The 17317-nt window shown below is 55.7% G+C and overlaps 1 protein-coding gene across 1 annotated transcript in view; it reads right to left on the reverse strand.

The window, feature by feature from the left end:
* The window catches only part of PAX5 (paired box 5), a 116763-nt gene extending 99762 nt beyond the window's left edge, over nucleotides 1–17001 (reverse strand). The window contains exons 1-5 of the mRNA XM_026866886.1: nucleotides 16875–17001; nucleotides 16573–16738; nucleotides 12094–12291; nucleotides 8302–8366; nucleotides 6744–6872 (exon numbers count right to left, since the gene is read on the reverse strand). Of these exons, the coding sequence (XP_026722687.1) occupies nucleotides 6744–6872; nucleotides 8302–8366; nucleotides 12094–12291; nucleotides 16573–16738; nucleotides 16875–17001 (685 nt within the window). The remainder of the gene's footprint in view (nucleotides 1–6743; nucleotides 6873–8301; nucleotides 8367–12093; nucleotides 12292–16572; nucleotides 16739–16874) is intronic.
* Nucleotides 17002–17317: the final 316 nt, after the last annotated feature.

Genomic DNA, 17317 nt, shown 5'->3' on the forward strand with positions numbered 1-17317 from the left:
CTGGGGCGATCCCCAGGAGTAAAGACAACTCCAGTGAGTAAGCACTGCTGATGCCGGCCTAGAAATTATTAAACTCCAGCACTTCCCTGGGACTCTGGAGGGGGTGTCTTCCTCTTTAACCTCTGAACGCACTTGGGTGACTCCATCTGCCTCCCCCGCCCCAACGCAGACTCCAGTTTCTGATTTTTAATGCACTTTTCCACCGCCTCTTCCTGCCCGTCTGCTCCCGCACCCCCGTGCTCCGGGCAGGCATCGCCCCTGCGGAGCAGAACAGGAGGCATGGCCGGGCCCCCCCTCCGCTCCCACCGCACCCCGCTGCGCAGCCCTTTGCAGTTGGGCACTTTGGCATCGTAACGCTCAAGTTTATACTGGTTTCTCTGTAACCTCCTGATTTTCTCCCCTTACAGTCTTTCTGGTTTCAGCCACTCATGGTTCAGACCCCCAAAGGCTGCAGCCCTTTGCACATCACTTCCACAACGCAAAAAAGCCCCAAGGAAGAGCTGGAGAGGACAACATCGATCCACCACGTCCTGTCAAGCTCAGGTCCTCATCTGGGGTGAGACCAGTCACGGGCACTTCTGTCAGCATGGGACCTCGCCAGTGGATAATTTCTGCACTGAACTCCACCACCCACCCGCTGCAGTGTGTGTTTTCCTCTTGATGATGCCCTGGAGTGTGGATGGGCAGCACAAACACATCCGTGGGCTCCTTCAGCTCCCGCACCACCACACCAGTGACCGTCCAGCGCCCTGCGGTCCCCGGCAGTGCCGTCACCCCTCATTCGGTGAGTCCTCCCCGAGGGGGATACTCAAACCCCATGGGCCAAAAGTGCCTAAACCTGTTCAGGAAAACTCCAAGGAGTAAGTCTGGAGTGGGCGGAGATCCCAACCCCTGCTCAGGAGAGGGGAGGGCTTTCACACCAGAGCAGTATCTCACCAGGGGCGTCCTGGGATGAGTGGTACCTGAGAGCACCCACAAAGCCAGGACCCAAGTCTTCCCAGGAAGGGAGGCCCATGAGTGGCCCAAGGACTCCCCCATCCCAGCCCTCAAAGACAGAAGAATAAAGATCCTCCACTGCCAGGGAAGCTACAATGAGATCTACTTTGCATTAATGGAGAATTGGAAATAGGGGTTTACACGCTCACAACTAACCCCGTGGCTGGCAGGGCTCTCCTTATAACAGGCAGGAGAGGGCACGGGCAGGACAGTGGGACCAAGAGGTCAGAACAGGCAGATGTTTGTCTCCACCATAAGACAAGGGCAGCAGGATGCCCTTGAGCACGGTTAACGTGCCCCATGTCCCGCGCAGCAGGTCACGGGGCACAGAGCTGTGACGTTGCACCTGACCACGCTCGGCGACGCTGGGTACCAGCTGCGGTGCTGGTGTCCAAAGAAGTGGAGCCAAACGGAAGGGAATAAGAATTTTACAGGCCTTCCCAGCAGCCTCCTAGAGGAGATGCCCTGGAAGCCTCGCTGTCCCTCAGCCACAAGGGGCGATGACACAAGAGTCCGGCAGCACCTACTTGGCGCTGGGCTCCCTTCTGAGGCTGCTGACCGTCCGCTGTGCAGCCTCAAGGCGTTTGTACCCACAGCCCTGCAAGCCCCTGCCCAGCTGTGAGTGCAGCTCCTTGTTTCTGTCCTGCTGGGAAAACAGTTTGTGGGCCTGGTACGGAGGAAAGACAAAAAATGCAGAAATACTGCCTGTATTATGAGTCCTTGCTCATGTTTGGTCATGCTTGCTTTGCTTTTCCTGGTCTCACTCTCCCCCAGACGTGTCACCGACACGCTGAGCTCACGTCCACATTTGTCCGTGCAAAGCCCTTCCCTGGCCACTCTCGAGCGTCTCCACGCTGGCACCGGCAGAAACACACCCGGCAGCCTCGGGCAGCCGCGGGGTCGGGGTAGCCTGGGCGTCCCCAACCCGGGGCGTCCCCATGTGAAAACGTGGGGGTTGTCACGTCAGATGGTTTTACAGGGCATGGATTGCACCCACCCCCCGGTTTCTTCTCACTGCCATCGGCATGCCCACCCCTCTTGGAGGCTGTGACCCCAACGCCGCTCAATACACCACGTCTGTGTTTAAAGGCAAGGCACTTTTCAACGAGTTCAGTTGAGAAAACAAGGCACGAGCACCAACATCATCACACCAGATGCTGACAGCAACACGGGGCTATGGTTGGTGAGAATGGAAACAAAACAGCTCGTACAACTGCAGGCCTCCTGCTACGCTGGTTTCAATTCCCCAAATGCCTCCATCGCTGAGAAGACTCTACACCCCTGAATTTGAAATACGGTCTGTGCAGCTGTTCGGTGCAGGTACTTAAATCCTCCAAACCTCTCCTGCAGCCAGCAGGGGTGGGTGGGTAGCAGACGCTCGCCTCCTGCACGCTGCTTTGCGGAGGGTGTCCTGCTCCCTCTGCTCCCGACGGCGTTTCCTGGCCGGGCCCGGGCCGGGCTGACGGTTTGCGGTGAGATGCTCATTGCTGCACGTCACCTTTTGCTCTAAACAGCTGCAGGCCAACACAGGCCACCGGGTCCAGCACAGCCTGTGTCCCTGCGAGGAAACTTTGCACCCTCCGTGTCACCACAGCTGCACCCGAGCTGGGTGGGGGGTGCTGCCCGCCCCGCCTGAGCAGACACTGCCCGGGCGGACGCCAGCTGGCACACACCGAAACGATGCCGGGGCGGTGTTAACCGTAGCGGGATGGGCCAGCTGGAGTCTGTGCCCACGCACCAACACTTTGGTGTCTAGTGGCGTTGGGGACACAACAGACGCCCTGGACTTACGGAACCATTCCTGTATGCAAACAGATTTCAGCCTGTCTTGGCTGCTGCTCCTGTTCACGGATTGTCCCCATCCCCTGCCAGCATCAGGGATTTCTGCGTGTTCCCGTGTTGGAAGTGAGGGCACGGGCACACTTCTACACCAGTCAGGCTGCGGGTCTTGGACTGGCCAAGCTGCTAAAACCACGTGAACGTCTAGGGGTGCAGAATCAGGCGGCTGGTAGAAGACTCACAACAAGACATGAGCCAGGTCTGAATTAATTCTAAGATCTCACGTGCCCAATTATGTCATTGTGCCGTACAGACAACATACATTCCACTACAGGAAGAGTAAGGGCAGAAGACAAAACAGTTTGCATTTTGTGTAAAGCAAAGAAGAGCCATGAGAACGGGGGATTCACAGAATTCTCCTGACCTCTGGGAAGTTGTTTTGTTCATAAAAACACCAGGAACTGGGCATGTCTCTCTGACAGGGTACGGGAACCAAGCCCCCAGGCCCTGGCCCTGACAGCGGCTGCCGGCTGGAGCGGAGCACCGACTGTGCCAAAGGGAAAATTCGTGTACAGATGGGATGTGCTCAGGCCGAGCAGCTCGACCCTCTGTGGCCTGGCATGCAGACGGCTCTGCACGAGGTGCAGCTCCACCAAGATCATCCTTGCGGCAGCCAGCGCCACCCCCACTGCGCTCCCCTCGCTCCGGGGAGGTGAACGGGCCTGAAAGGAGCCGCAGCCGTCACGGGGCTCTCGGGGAAGCCGGAGCCCTGGGCTCGGCCTTGCTTTGATGGAGAGATGCCGCTCTCCGGCGGAGACAGCAGCAGGTCGTGAGGGGACCCCAGAGGGCAGCCGCGTCCCTGCCTCTGGCACGTCTGCCTGCTTTGGGATCCCTCCGCTGGGATGGCACGGGCACGGAAGGAGCGTCCCCGATGGGCTCAAGCTCTGTATCGCATGGGATGGGAGCAAGGTCTAGGGGAGAGGAGCGAAGGCACAAGGAGGCTGAGCTCTGCCTCACCATGCTTTGGCCCTTCCTCCCCTCCTCAGATCCTCCTCCAGAGCACCCGCAGCCCCCAGCAACCTCCCTCGTCCCCAAAACATGCCCCACACCAACTGCGCCTTCCTGGGGACGCAGGTCCCTTTCGCCCACCCAAGGGTCACTCGATGCCACTTCAGAAAGCTTCAGCTTCCAGGCGGGGGATGCTCAGCACTCCCCAAAAGGCAGGCCTGACCAGGTGTCCATACGGGACCATCGCCACCCGCCCGACGAACTGTAAGCGGCGCGGTGAAACCGTCCCCGCACCGCTGCCAGCTGCACTCAGCCTGCTTTGACTGGGGTCTCGCTGCCCGCCCTTGGCTTCCCTTTGACGCACCCCGTTCACTAGCAGGTGGCTCAAAAAGATCGTTCTGCAGAGCCCTGCCACCCCCTGCGCCCCGACAGCATTTTCCTGAGCTGCAGGGCCAGGCGAAGGAGCAGCCGCGCGATGCGGAGGAGGAGGAGGAGGCGATCTGCGGCCGGCTGAATCTCTGCCTTGTCAGGGAACCACCCGCCCCGTGTGTCAGTATCCAGGAGCCTGTCCTTTAACCACGAGTGAAAACAGCCGGTCCCCCACCAAGGCACATCTGCTCCGAGTCCGTATTACAACCAGGAAAAAAATGACACCTTCAGCTATATAAACCAATAAAAGACTGTCTGATTTGGTTTGCCCCTGTTGTTACCCAGCAAGCTCCCCACTGGGTTAAAGACTGGTGACATCTGCTAAAAAAACGTCAAGAGTGAAGAGAACAAAACCGGGTGATGAATCACACCGAGCGCCCGGTGCAGCTGGAAGCTGGAGGGGTGAGTCCACCCCGTTTCTCTCCCCGGGTGAGGGGGGCCAGGACCACCGGCCGAGCACGGCACAGCCTGTGGCTCCGGGAGACGCACGCAGGGAGCAGCAGCAGGCACACGCACCTCCCAGCCGCTGCGGAGAAACACTGCGACATGGCCAAAGACACGAGACAAGGGGCTCGCCGCGGTGGTGGTCCCCGCCGGCTCTCCGAAGTCGGGAAATGGTAAAGTTAACTCTGCCCCCTTGTGCATCTGCATCATGATACAGGCCGTAATTGGATGACACGCTTCTCTTTTTCACAGTAGAGGGTGGGAGGTATGACCCACCTCCCCGTCCCCTGCGGCCTTGGGGCGCCTCCGTGGGCACCTCGCGCCCGCCCGTGCAGAGGGACCCTGTGCGGAGTGGGATGGGGGGTACGGACACTCCTGGGGATCCCCTCAAGTAGACAAAGACACTGAAGTAGCTGTTCATGCCTCTCCAAATCTGCAGCCCTGAGCCTATTATAAAAGCAGTTTAGATGGTCTGCTGAGGACAGCATTACTGTCCAGCTTGCCAGCTCGAAAATCATGACTCATCCTGCCAAAACGACGGGGGTTGTTTTAGAAATCACGTGCTCTCTTCTAAATGCAAACTGGCAAAAGCTGGGGAATTTCTCAGCTCTGCTTCTGATCTTTCCAAGGAAACATTTAATTCTTTTCTCTGCAATTAAACCAGAGCCCTCCGTAACTGCAGGCAGCCAAGAACCAGTGCTTCAGGACAGGGCTGTGACAGAGCTGCGTGGCTTAAGCACAGGTGACCTCTCTTCTGACCTGGCTGATAGAAATACAAAATTTCTGCCCTACCTGCTTTAATGCTTATATTGATCTCCGCACTTGTGGCCTTTATTTGGGGAAAAAGTATCAGATGCACGATGGCAGTTAACTAACAACAGCATATTCAGCGTGGGGTTTTGTACGCTCACCATCAGACCAGTCCCCACGTGCCTGAAATTGGCCCCACAAACCTCTTGCAGGTTTTCCCCCCAGTTTCAGCAAAACCAAGCCCTGCTCCGTGACCTGACCATGCGTTTCCACCAGTGCATCTGCTTGGGTGCCAGGTTGTTCTCCCCATTTTGGCCACGTTTCCCCGGGGGTTTGGTTAATGCCACTACAGCTGCTGCCTGCTCCATCCCCCTGGGGCTGGGCCACGGGGGGGACCGGGGAGCAGTGGGGGGCACAGGGACAGGGACCCACCACACAGGAGCCAGGGTGCTCCAGAGCAAGGAGCAGGAGCCCGACCTGGCAGGCAGGACAGCATCGCCTCGCCAAGAGTAAGAGGGACGCCCAGGCCACCAGTGCTGCCACGGGGCGGGCGGACACCCCTCCACAGCCACAGCATCCCCGGGAAGGCTCCAGGGTCCCCTCCACGACCACAAACACATCTTCGCCTCAACTACCCGCTGTAAGCTCTCCCTAAGCAAAACGGATGCTCTAAATTAAAGGCACTTTTATAAGACAAAAACACAGAATTTCTTGTCTTTTCCCTTCTGTTCTACCCGCAGCATCCCTCTCCCCAAAGCAGTATTTTCATTAGGAAAGTGCCCAGGATGCGGAACGAAACAGAACCATAAACCCTGCAGTGGATCTGAGGAGCGCTGGTAATACCCAACCCCAACAGACTGTGCTCATTTCCACTCCCAGCCTGACAAACTCTGCCCAGTGCAAGGGGACCAGCATGGCAGACAGCTCTGTCGTTCATTTTCCGTCTCTTTGTGCATGGGGACACCTCTCCGACATTTTACATTTTAGGTGGCCACAGAGTCAACACAATGGTGATTCTGCCCCTTTCCACCAGCTGGAGGGAAATGTTCCCAGTTGGGAGGAGGGTCTGGTTAAAATCTGTGACACATCCCCGGTGCTTTCTGAAACACCCAGACGAGTCCCTGCTCCTCAAATCGGTTCCACCTCTGGCCACGGGGTCACGCTGAAGGCGACAAGGTGGCAAGGTCCTGCCGAAACGGCGCCAAACCCCACCACGGCGATGCCGACGGGGGCCGTCCACGGCTGTGCCACGCGACATACACACGTCTGCCCCATCCCCGTCCCACCCTCCCAGCCGTGCATCGGCCCACCCCCCTCCACAAAACACCTCCCGCTACCTTCGTCCCGCTTGCGCTTGTTGCTCTCGGTGCCAGGGGAGGCGATGCCCAGGATCCCGCTGATGGAGTAGGACGAGCCGGCGGAGTCGGTGCTGACGGAGGACACCTGGGTCACAGACCCCGTGGAGGCTGCAAGGCAAGGCCAGGCGGTCAGCGGGCACAACAGCACGAGCGCCAGCCCCCCCAAAAGCCACCGGGCCAGGGAAGACCCCAGACTTGTCCAGGGGGTGGGACACGTGGCTGAAAGGCCCCGAGGCTCCCCAAAATATGAATTAAATCCACTTTGCTTTAACGGAGTCCCCCGAGCTCTAACAGAGATGGCTGCGCCCAGACGAGGGGGGGTCATTCACCGCAGCCCACCAGAGCCTGGGGATGTCGGCAGATGCTCTGTCTAAGTGACACTGCGAGTCCGAGGCAGCACTGCTGCCACCTCCGACCGCCCAGAGGCCGAGCCCGTGCGGGCAGGTCCCTGCGTCCCAAAAGCACCGGCAGGCCCCCAGCACCCCGGGGTTGTGCAGGGCCATAGCGCGACCCCCAGTGACCCCTGCCTCCGTCACCCCCAAGCCCTGACACAAGAGATTTCTCGTTCCCCTCAAGGAGAGGCAACCCTTAGGCCACGGTAGCGAAGTGAGGGACGTTTTTTCTCCCCTGGGATTGTTCTGGCGTTTCCCCGAGAGAAAGGCTCAGGACACGGGGCTGCGACATAATTTCTCAGACCAGCCCCAGAGTCGATGCAACTCTGCACCCAGGCTCTGCGCCCCGTCCGTGCCAAGGGTGGGGGCAGAAACCATTTCCCCATTCCACCGGGAACGGTACAAAGGCAGAGAGGAACCGGGACCCCCATCCCACCTCCCTCCCGCCTACACGGCAAGGGCTTACCCGTGCCCCAGCAGCCTTCACAGAACAAGAACAAAAAGAGAGCAGCCCCTGAGCCCTGATGGAGCCCCCCGAGCAGCCCCCCCGGAATGAGGCCGTCACCCTCGCGAAGGGCTGAGGACACCCCAGCAGCCAGGCCGACCCCCCAGGGACGCCCCGCACCGGCACGGCCCGCCTTGGGGCACAGCGCTGCCGAGCTGCGGCTGGATTAAAGTTTAGAAAAGTTTTGCTACCTCTTCACTCAAGACTGCAAGTGCACAAAGAATTATGGAAGGGATGGTTGATAGATGAAAAAAACACATTCAAAACTACTTACTGACTAATGATGCAGAAAATGTTATGAATAAGTATCCCTTTCTTGATTTATTACTTTAATTATCTGACATTCTATAGACCCCCATTAGTGGGGGTTTTTTGGTTTAGATTTCAATTTTCTGTCTCATGGTGAAAGCTATTTATCATAATAATCAGTAAAATTCAAAACCTTTTAGCAGTATTTATAAAATTCATTTACTATGTTCAGCCCTTGGAGAATGACAAAGAAGGCGCATTAGCACGTGTGCTGAAGTGTTTTATGCAGAATTATCTGTCCATAAGAATGATTAAAAGTTCTTTAGAATATTTGTAATCCATTATGCTTTTTTTTTTTATATTAAGGGGGGAAAAAAAAAGTTTTTCTTACCTATGCTGTGACTGGAGGCTGGGACCTGCTGATTGGGTGGCTGCTGCACCTTCGTCCGTATGATTCTGTGTGTGGTTGAAAAGAAACGGCTGCTTAGCATCAAGCCTGCAATGGCAGGGGGCATCAGACACTGTTTTTTCCGTTCAGGTCACCTACATCAATACAGAAAGGCCTTTCTGCCTTTACCCCATCATCCACTGAAACACCAAAGTCTGGCAGGCAGACCCAGGACCGTGTTTTTGCCTCCAGCCCATTGTGTGACCGACTCCTGCGCCGTCCTCGGGACGTGCAGCGTTCAGTGCCGTTGAGGGCCTCGCCCTCACCCCCCAGGAACCAAACATCCGTCGCTATTTGGGCGCCCATCAGGCGCAGCACCCCCTCCTCAGGGAGCTGGGCACTTCCCGGCCCAGACGTCCCCGCAGGCTGTGACCTGCACCCCCGGGTGCGGGGACACGTTTGCCAGGTTGTCCCCTGGGTACTCACACAGCTGAACAACCCAGATGCCTCAGAAAAGGACCTGCTTAGCCAAATTAACATCAAAACAAAAATGTGACGAATTAAATGTTGATCTTAAAAGTTGTGTAACTACAATGTCATCGCTAGGGACGGCCTCTGCTGTGATTTATAACGATGTCAATCAGGAGAAATTCAGAGATGTAGAAAACCTAGAAGGCCTGTGTAATGTCGCAGGATGCAGGGCAGTGGCTAGGGAGTGCTGGGGAGGTTCCCTAGCAAGTGCTCACCTGCCGAGGCAGCGCGAAGAAATAAAAGACGTGGTCTGAGATGCCTCCCGAGGTACCACGGCCCTGCCACCGGCCGCAGTGGAATCGGACCGGGCTGGCAGGAGGCAGGCTGCCTGCCCCCCGCACACCTCCCTGCCCAAGGCAAAGCACTTCCCCTCCCGTGACCTAACGACTCTTCTCCCGTTTCTGCCTGCCGTGAATCTGGGAGAGGAGGGGAGGCGTGAGACAGAGCTGGCGTGGGGATGCACCCACGGGAACAAACAGCTTGATGAGCTGTACAGGAACCGCCACCCAGCCCCGAGCCAGGAGAGGACACGGTGCTGTCCCCACCGGTCCCTCCGCGGCTGGCACGGACTCAGTCTGTTGGTCCGTCGGCTTTCGGCTGCCAGCCCAGTTGGGTGTCGGACACCTCCAGTGGCAGCAAACCACCTGCCAGGGGCCGGAGGAGCCAGCCCAGCGCCGGGGCAAAGGGAGCTTCAGCGGGGCCCCGTGCAAAGACCTGGGACCCTGCATGGGCAGGAGTGGAGACCACCCCCGGCACAACACCTCCGCGCCACCGCGGCGAGGGAAGGGTGCCCGGGGCCTTCTGACACATCGACGTCTTCATCTCGGGGGGACGGGGGCTGCAGCGCTTTGAAGCAGCTGGGCAGCTCTCGGATTATTTGAGCAAAACGAATCACAATGATTAATTAAGGTTTAATCACACGAAGTTGCTCCTGCTGCAGAAGAGTGGCCTATTATTAATATTAATTAAAGTTATTAATTAATAATAATAGTATTATTCACTCATACAGGGGGGCAGCAGCTCAGATTTGTCTGCTGCAAGGCACCCTCTGCAGCGGGGATGCGCTGAGCGCAGCCGGCCCCAGAGCAGCGAGGGCTCCCCTGACAGGAGCGGCTCGGCCCCGGGGACCCCCCTCTGCCCATCAGGGTCAGGGGCGCAGTGTGGCAGCTCCGTCCTCCCCACCGTGGGAACATCGACTGCTCAGCCTTGCCCTCCCTGCAGCAGGACGGGAACCCGACCACATGATTCTCCAAGGGGTTCAGGTCTGCAGCGACCGGGCAACCCCCCGTCCGTGCATCAGCGGTGAGCAGGACCCGGGGCTTGTAACGGCCCCGCCAGCTAAGCCCGGACGTGTGCAGACACCTGCACTTAATTGTAAATTGAAGGATAAATCCCACGGACCACAACATGGGGCTGGGAGGATTTAGGGCTAAAGACGAGTATTTTTGACGTGAATTCCAGGTTTCTCCTCATGACGGTTTGGTCTGAGTTCTCAGGACGTTCTCCGAGGCTGGCAACAACAATCCTCCGGGTAAACAGACTGACTCAAAAAGATCGCGTGCGTTTTCAAAAAGGGGTTTCACACCTTTAAGAAAAGGAAAAGACCTTGGCCACAGTGGCACGCAGATGAGAAAGAACGAGATTTCCAGCTAAATAACTTGGTGGCAGATGATGAAACGGGCGCCTGATGCACGGGCCGTGCATGCGTGGACGCTGTCAGTGTGGGAACACATGGGGATGCAGTGGGAGGTAGAATATGGACACTGGCTGAAAACATGGCTGGAAGCTACTTAATCCCTCTTTTTCACAGAGCTCTGAGTGCCTTTTTCATAGTTTTTTTGGAGGACGCTGGAAGCCCTGCTACACAAACACGAGGCTGCTGGTGGCAGCGATGCTTCTCACGTGGCGGGGCTCGAGCTGACTTTCATGGAAGAAGAGTTTGCCCTTGGTAACTTGAGGTCAGCCAGCGTGACATCATCCTTCAGTTTTCCTGGTGTCTATATTATTTCTCAGATCCTTATAAAAACTGAAAATGCCTCGTCCGTGTTACTGAACACCGCTCCGGAGCCTCGGCGAGTCGGGAGCTCCCAGGCAGCAGCACGGGCTGCGCGGGAACTGACCCACTTTTGCCCTTAAAACCCAGGAACGCGTGACTCAACGTTCCGTTCGGCGAGGCAGACACCTCTCCCCGCCAGCGCTGGGGAAGCCACTCGGCTACTCAAGCGGCAACTCCATGAATGCAAATCAGGTTGGGATAGCCAATAAAAGAATATTGCATCAATTTATTTCACGTCCATGGACACAGATGGGACTTTATAGCTAGATGCATTCAAAGAATTTGCATGCAATTGCACAAGTGAAAACCATCTTGCCAGCACGGTGAGGCCAAAGCCTGGCGCCGGGCACACCCCGTGTGAAAACGAAAGGGCTCTGCTTGCCAGGGCTGCGGGTGTGCATGAGGCTGCCCCAGCACTCTGCCTGCCCGTCATTACTCCCTCATTATCGGCCTGGCAGGGCTGGAGACAACAGAGTATTTCCCTGGGTTTTTTCAACACTGGCTTTAGCCATCCTACGACAGAGGGAGGCTGGCGAGCAGGGGAGGCGTCACTGAGGTGGCAGTAGGTGAGTGTAAGCTCCAGACCCCTCTGCGAGCCCAGCCCTGCCCAGCAAGGCCAGGGCAAAGCTCCCGAACATGGGACTGCGGCTCCAAATGAGATTCTCCTGCATTTTTACTCAAGGCCACTTAAATGCATCCACGTAACAAGCGGATGGCTGAGGCGCCTGAAGGCTCCTGACCGAACTGCCCTGGTGACAGCCACGCAGGCTCAGCCCTGGGCCAAGTTCAACAAGACCAAGCCGGCGTCAGGGGGACAGAAGCGGTACCTAGACCTGTGCCTGGAGTGCCCTCCTCCAGGCACCCAGACCCCACCTTTTCCCAGATGGCTGCCGCCCCGCACAACATCCCGCTGGACGCCCGCCCCGTCGAGCAGAGCAGCGGCCTCGCTCGGAGCAAACGGGCGGGATCGTTGCCAGCGAGCAGTGAAACTCCCAGGCTGGGGAAAGGATGGCAGGGGAGGAAGGGCAGTGGCAGAACCTGCCACGGGGGCGAGCCCACAGCTCTTCCCCAGCCCCGAACACGTCAGGGAAGCACAACCAAGCTGCATTTCTTGCAAACAGCACAAAAGGCCCAGCCCGACCGGCCGAGGGGGATTCAGCGGCCGCGCGTCAAGGAGCGTCCCTCCCCAGGACCAGGCAGACCTTTACCTGTTAATTGAACTGACGCTGGGCACGGTGTCGTTGTCACACACTCGCTCAGCAAGGAGTCTATCCCTGATCTCCCAGGCAAACATGGTGGGATTTTGGCGTTTGTACTCTGCAATTTTTTCGACGACTTTGGGTGTGGCGACCTTTGGTTTTGATCCTCCAATCACTCCAGGCTTAATACTCCCGGTTTCGTAATACCTGGGACAACATCCAAAACAAAGCTTTAGTTATCACAAATGGACAGAGAACATGCTCTGAGATTTATAGAGAACATAATTTCAAGGTAACCAAACCCCAGCAAATCCTGAGATACATCTTCACTTTCCCATACACATTTTCTGCCTATGTAGTGCTTTATCACCTAATAGATTAACTTATAGTAATTGGAATCAGGCCTCGGGATACAATATATATTTTTCTGTAATAGCAAGACAAAAGAAACAACGCAAGATTAAAGGGCATGCCGGGATCCAAAATTAACTGAAAATGTGTGTTATTAATCAGTGGTGCTGGCAATAATAGAAACAAATCACACCAAAGAACACTTTTTGCTGTGGACTCTTTCGCAGCAAATTACTCTTTCTACGGAAATTCTGTGTCATTAATATCTACGGCTTGTTATCATTTCATAGTGAAATGAAGGCTGGGTATTGTGTTTTATTTGCACCTCCAGAATAAATACACTGTCATACCTTTTTCCCATTTTATGGTTTTTATATGTGTATTATGGTTTTAATAGTTAATATTTTTCAAAATGGAATTTTTCTAACACCAGGTTTTTAGAGGTTCCAATCATGAATTTCAAGGCAAAGGGAGCTGCCCTTGCTCTGGAGGGGCCCAGCTGATGTGGGGGTCGGTTTCTGTGACCAGTCCTGCGGCCCTCCCGCAGGCACCGCTCCTCTCCGCACACCAGCCACTCTGCTGAGGCCGCGCCGGGGAAACTGGAGGAACCAACCGAAATCTGACAGATTCCCTCACGAGTAAATCACACAAGAGCAATTGCTTCTGTCGCAGATGAGGTCCCTGGCCCCACGAGTCTCCCCTTTCAATAAATGGAGCCTTGAGCACGCTGCTAAGAGCAGAAGTCACCTCTTACCCACCGAGGGTGGGAACGGAGACCAAGACAGAGACGGTGCTCCTCGGTGCCGCGCTCTCGGGAGCGCACTGCATGAGGCACGCTCCCAGCCACGCGCTGCCTTGTGTCTGGTGAATTTTCTCGTGCCCGGATGGGAAGAAAACCCTGTGCCCACCTGCAACAGTCACCCCAGGCTGTCACGTCCTTTCTGTGCAGAGCAAGACCTCGATCTCAGGAGCCTTTCAACCCGGCGCCCACCGAGCTGCTAAACGCGTCCGCTCAGAGGTCCATGCCCTCAGTAACAGCAGGGAGCTCAGAGAAGACTCCCAAGTAAGAGCATAAGACTGCTTATTAATATATTTTCTCTGCAGCTACTTGACATACCCATTATACAGGAAAAAAAAAAAAATTAATTCCCCAATCTTTCCCGTGTGAGCACAACACAAACAGGCTGCGCAGCAGAAGTCTCTCTCACTGTAACACACAACCATGTTCATCAAATTTCTGCCCGGCCACGGGTTTTCAATCTGTCTGGGAGAGCTCTGTGCACAGGGACTAAAATTCCTTTAAAGAGACTGTCATCGTGTTGTTTGTACCTGTTCTCAGATATTCTGGATGCAGGTGTGGACTCTGTCTCCATCAGCCTTTTAAGCAATATTAGTAACGGAAAGTGTCAGGTGTCAGAGAGGGATTAACCCCCCCCGTGTCCCTAAGCGTGGCCTAGTAGCCAGCTTTAGGGCAGAGGGGGTAAAATTCAGCTCTTCCCATGTTTCCTGAGGACATGACAAAACGGTGGCAAATGTGGACCATAAACCTGCTAAAACCTTGCTGCCTGGCCTCAAAACTTTCACCGCTGGCACCTCTCCTGTGCAGAAGGAAGCCACAAAATACCATGAACGCTACCCGACAGAACGTCCCAATTCCCTTCCTTCCAGCCAAATCGGCAGATTTTGCAAACATTCCTTTGTGCTTTCCTCCAAGAGCGCCGCGCTGCACCGCGACACGGTGCCTGCCAGCACCCCGCCAGCCCGCGAAGCCGTGGCTGCACCGATGAGGCGGTTTCCCACGGTAGGTAAGACACGACGGCAAAGGCCCTTCCACTGTGACACCGTGGTTGTGGAGAGCTCGCTGGGGGACGAAGCCCCTCTGGACAGCAAGACCCCCACTCCCAAATCCTCTAAGCACTGCCCACCCTCAGCACCACACCGGCATGCATCGATGGGAAGAGGCAGGTCGCCCCCAGGGTGCAGGATTGGGCCCAGACCCTCGTTCTCGGGCAGTGAGGCCGCTGACACCCCCCTCCCCTTCACCCTGGCACAAAACCTGGGCGCAGGGAAGGGGCTGCGCGGCACCAGCATCTCTGGCTCCCATCTCCATTTTAAAGGCCGGGAGGGCTGCGGGCGGCTTCATTTTACGCACATCGTGTCCGGGCCTCCTGCCTGCAGCAAGTTGCCGCTGCAGGTGAAGAGTGGGTACCCCTGCGGTACCCCCCTCGCAGGGGTGAGGTTCGCTGGTGCTGCATCTGCCACTTCCCTGCCTCTGGATGATTTCTCAGGCTGTATCGAGGACTGAAAAATACTGGCCGTAAAATTCTAAATGTAAGGGTTTATCATAAGGACTCCAGTTTTTCACCCACACACGTGAAAAAACACACATGCACGGAGAGCTGCAATTACAGTGACATTTTACCCACTGTAATTATTAGTCATGAAAATAATGAGCTATGAAATTCCAATTTATTGTTGACAACTTTAATGACAAAGCTCTAGAGCCTCGTTCTTTGCTCTACAGTGCAAATATATCTAATGGTAAATCTATTCCAAAGTATGAGAAGTAAAACCATCGGATCTTTGCCTGGTAGGTGAATAAATTGCCCGTTTCCCAGCTGCGTGTTGGTCCTGGTGGGAAGTGGTGGTGGTTCTGCGGCAACGCAGAATGTGACTGGCCGAACCCACCAACCAGGCCGGGAGCAGGGGCTGCGCCGGCAGTGGACGCAGAGATAACCGAGAGGAACAGCCCGTGAGGGGCCGGCAGGTCTCGGATAAAGCCCACGGGAAGTTCTCCTCTCTAAGGGAGCGAAGGCACCAGCATCCTCAAACCTAAACCCGAGGGAGCGCACGCAGCTCGCAGGGGAACGCATCCCCCCGCCTTGAGGGCACAGGAGAAAAATCAAGAGCTGGTGAGCTCGTGCGGGGCCGCAGAGATGCTCCTCACCACGTAAAGCCAGTACGGGGAGGAGGGGGCTGCGGGGAAAGGAGTGCCAGGAGCTGCAAACCAGGGGCCTGTGGCCGTGCCAAGTCAGCCCGAAACTGAACACAGAGAGAGCGTAAATGCTGCTAAGCCAAGCAGATCCCCTGCATATACTGGGGGAAAAAAAAAAAAAAAGCAAGCCTTAACAGTCTTTGCAGCTGTGCTACATCCAGAAAACCAACTTGGTTAAAAATTGGAAAAGAAAAAGGCAGTGAAAATAGAAACAGCAAAATTCTATACCATAAAGTTAACTGTGAAAGTTTAGTCCATAGCCCAGGCATTAACTTTTCCAGATGATCAAGAAAAACATATTCTAACAAAAAAAAAAGTGTTTTCCTCAATACAAGTTGCTCAAATACCTCAGAATACCTCGGAATACTTGGGGTCCAAAAGCATTTTAACACTATACGTCACAGAGATGATGTTCAGATTTGTTCACAAGATACACAGAAGTGAGGATGGTATTTTTGGCCTGAATCTTTGTCAAACTGAAAAACGAAACCAGGTAGGAATTCGGAGTTTAATTTCCTGCTGTCATAGTGGTTCAAGCAGCTCCGGCCTGAGCAGAGGGCTACTCCCAAAACAGCCAAAATTAAGATGGTTAATAGTTACTCATGGTATCCTGTGCTCTAATTAAGAACGTGTGACAGCACAAGCCGTTGAATTAAACAGTGGAACGGAACAGCCCGTGTGAAGGAACACACGGCAACGCTGATGCAATACGTGATGATATTATTGCTAAAAGAGCCTCGTCTCCAGAAAGCAAAAGGAGTAACTTCCACAACTTCCTTTTTTTTTTTTCTTTTTTCTTTTTTTTTTTTGACATTTTACTGAAGATGACCCCTGTTCAGAAGAGGCAGGGGCAGGACACACGCCCTACAACACCCAATGCACCCCACGCGGCATTTCGCACTGGGTGTTGGAGTTACCCACAAGAGACCGAGATGGGGCAAACCAGACATCGTAGGAGCGGCAGCTTTTACCCGCCTCAGGCATATAAACCCAGGAGTGGTCAGGAGGCCCCTGTGCTCGCTGGGCTGATTCCCTGAGGTTTCTGCCATTCCCCATGCACTTGCAGCCTTCAGTTCAGGGACCGGCACTGACACTTTTTTGATGGACGCAGAAGGATTCGTCGTCCCCCCCCTCCCTTTTACCTGCCAAGTATTTTGCTGACGCAGCCATGGCTGACGCGGAGCTGCCGGGAGATGTCACAGGGCCGGACCCCTTGGTGGGCGAGCTCCACGATCCTTTGGCGAACCACATCTGGGAGGGGGCGGCCGTTCACAAAAACACCCCCCAGCTGATTCACGCCTCCATGTCCTGAAACACACACACACACACACAGGGGAGGGGGAGAAGGGCAGGACAAGAAGAGCTGTGTCAGAGTTTGGGACATTTCTGCAGGGCAGACCCCCCCAGCCCAGCGCTGCCCGCTGCTGGGCATCCCCCTCCCCACCGTCGGTCGAGCCTCCGGCTGCTTTTCCCCGGAGCACGGAGGCGATCACGGCCACGCTGCCACACTGACACTGCCCGGAGGGGAGAATCCTCCTGCCTGAAGGCAGATCGTGGGGGGAAATGGCCATGGGGAAGCCACGCAGCGATGCCCGGCTCCCGCGATGTGGCTACGCTCCCTCGGGCGCCAGCGGCCGCGTTCGCCCAAGTGTGAACTCCCAGGGCAGGCCCGGCGCTGCCCCGGGAGCAGAGGCTGCCGCAAGGCTCTGGCCACGCAGCCAGCGGGAAGCAAGGCTGGGCGATGGCTCAGCCCACACGCTGTTCATGTCTAAGCACAGAAGGGGATAACTCAAATGAAATACGTGGGTTTGGGTTTGGGTTTGGTTCTTTCCAGATGCCTTGATTTAATCAAGAGGGAAAAAAAAAAAAAAAAAAAAAAAAAAAAAA

The sequence above is a fragment of the Athene cunicularia genome (assembly GCF_003259725.1).
Source record: "Athene cunicularia isolate RWA chromosome Z unlocalized genomic scaffold, athCun1 chrZ_part5, whole genome shotgun sequence".
Classification (NCBI taxonomy): Eukaryota; Metazoa; Chordata; class Aves; order Strigiformes; family Strigidae; genus Athene; species Athene cunicularia.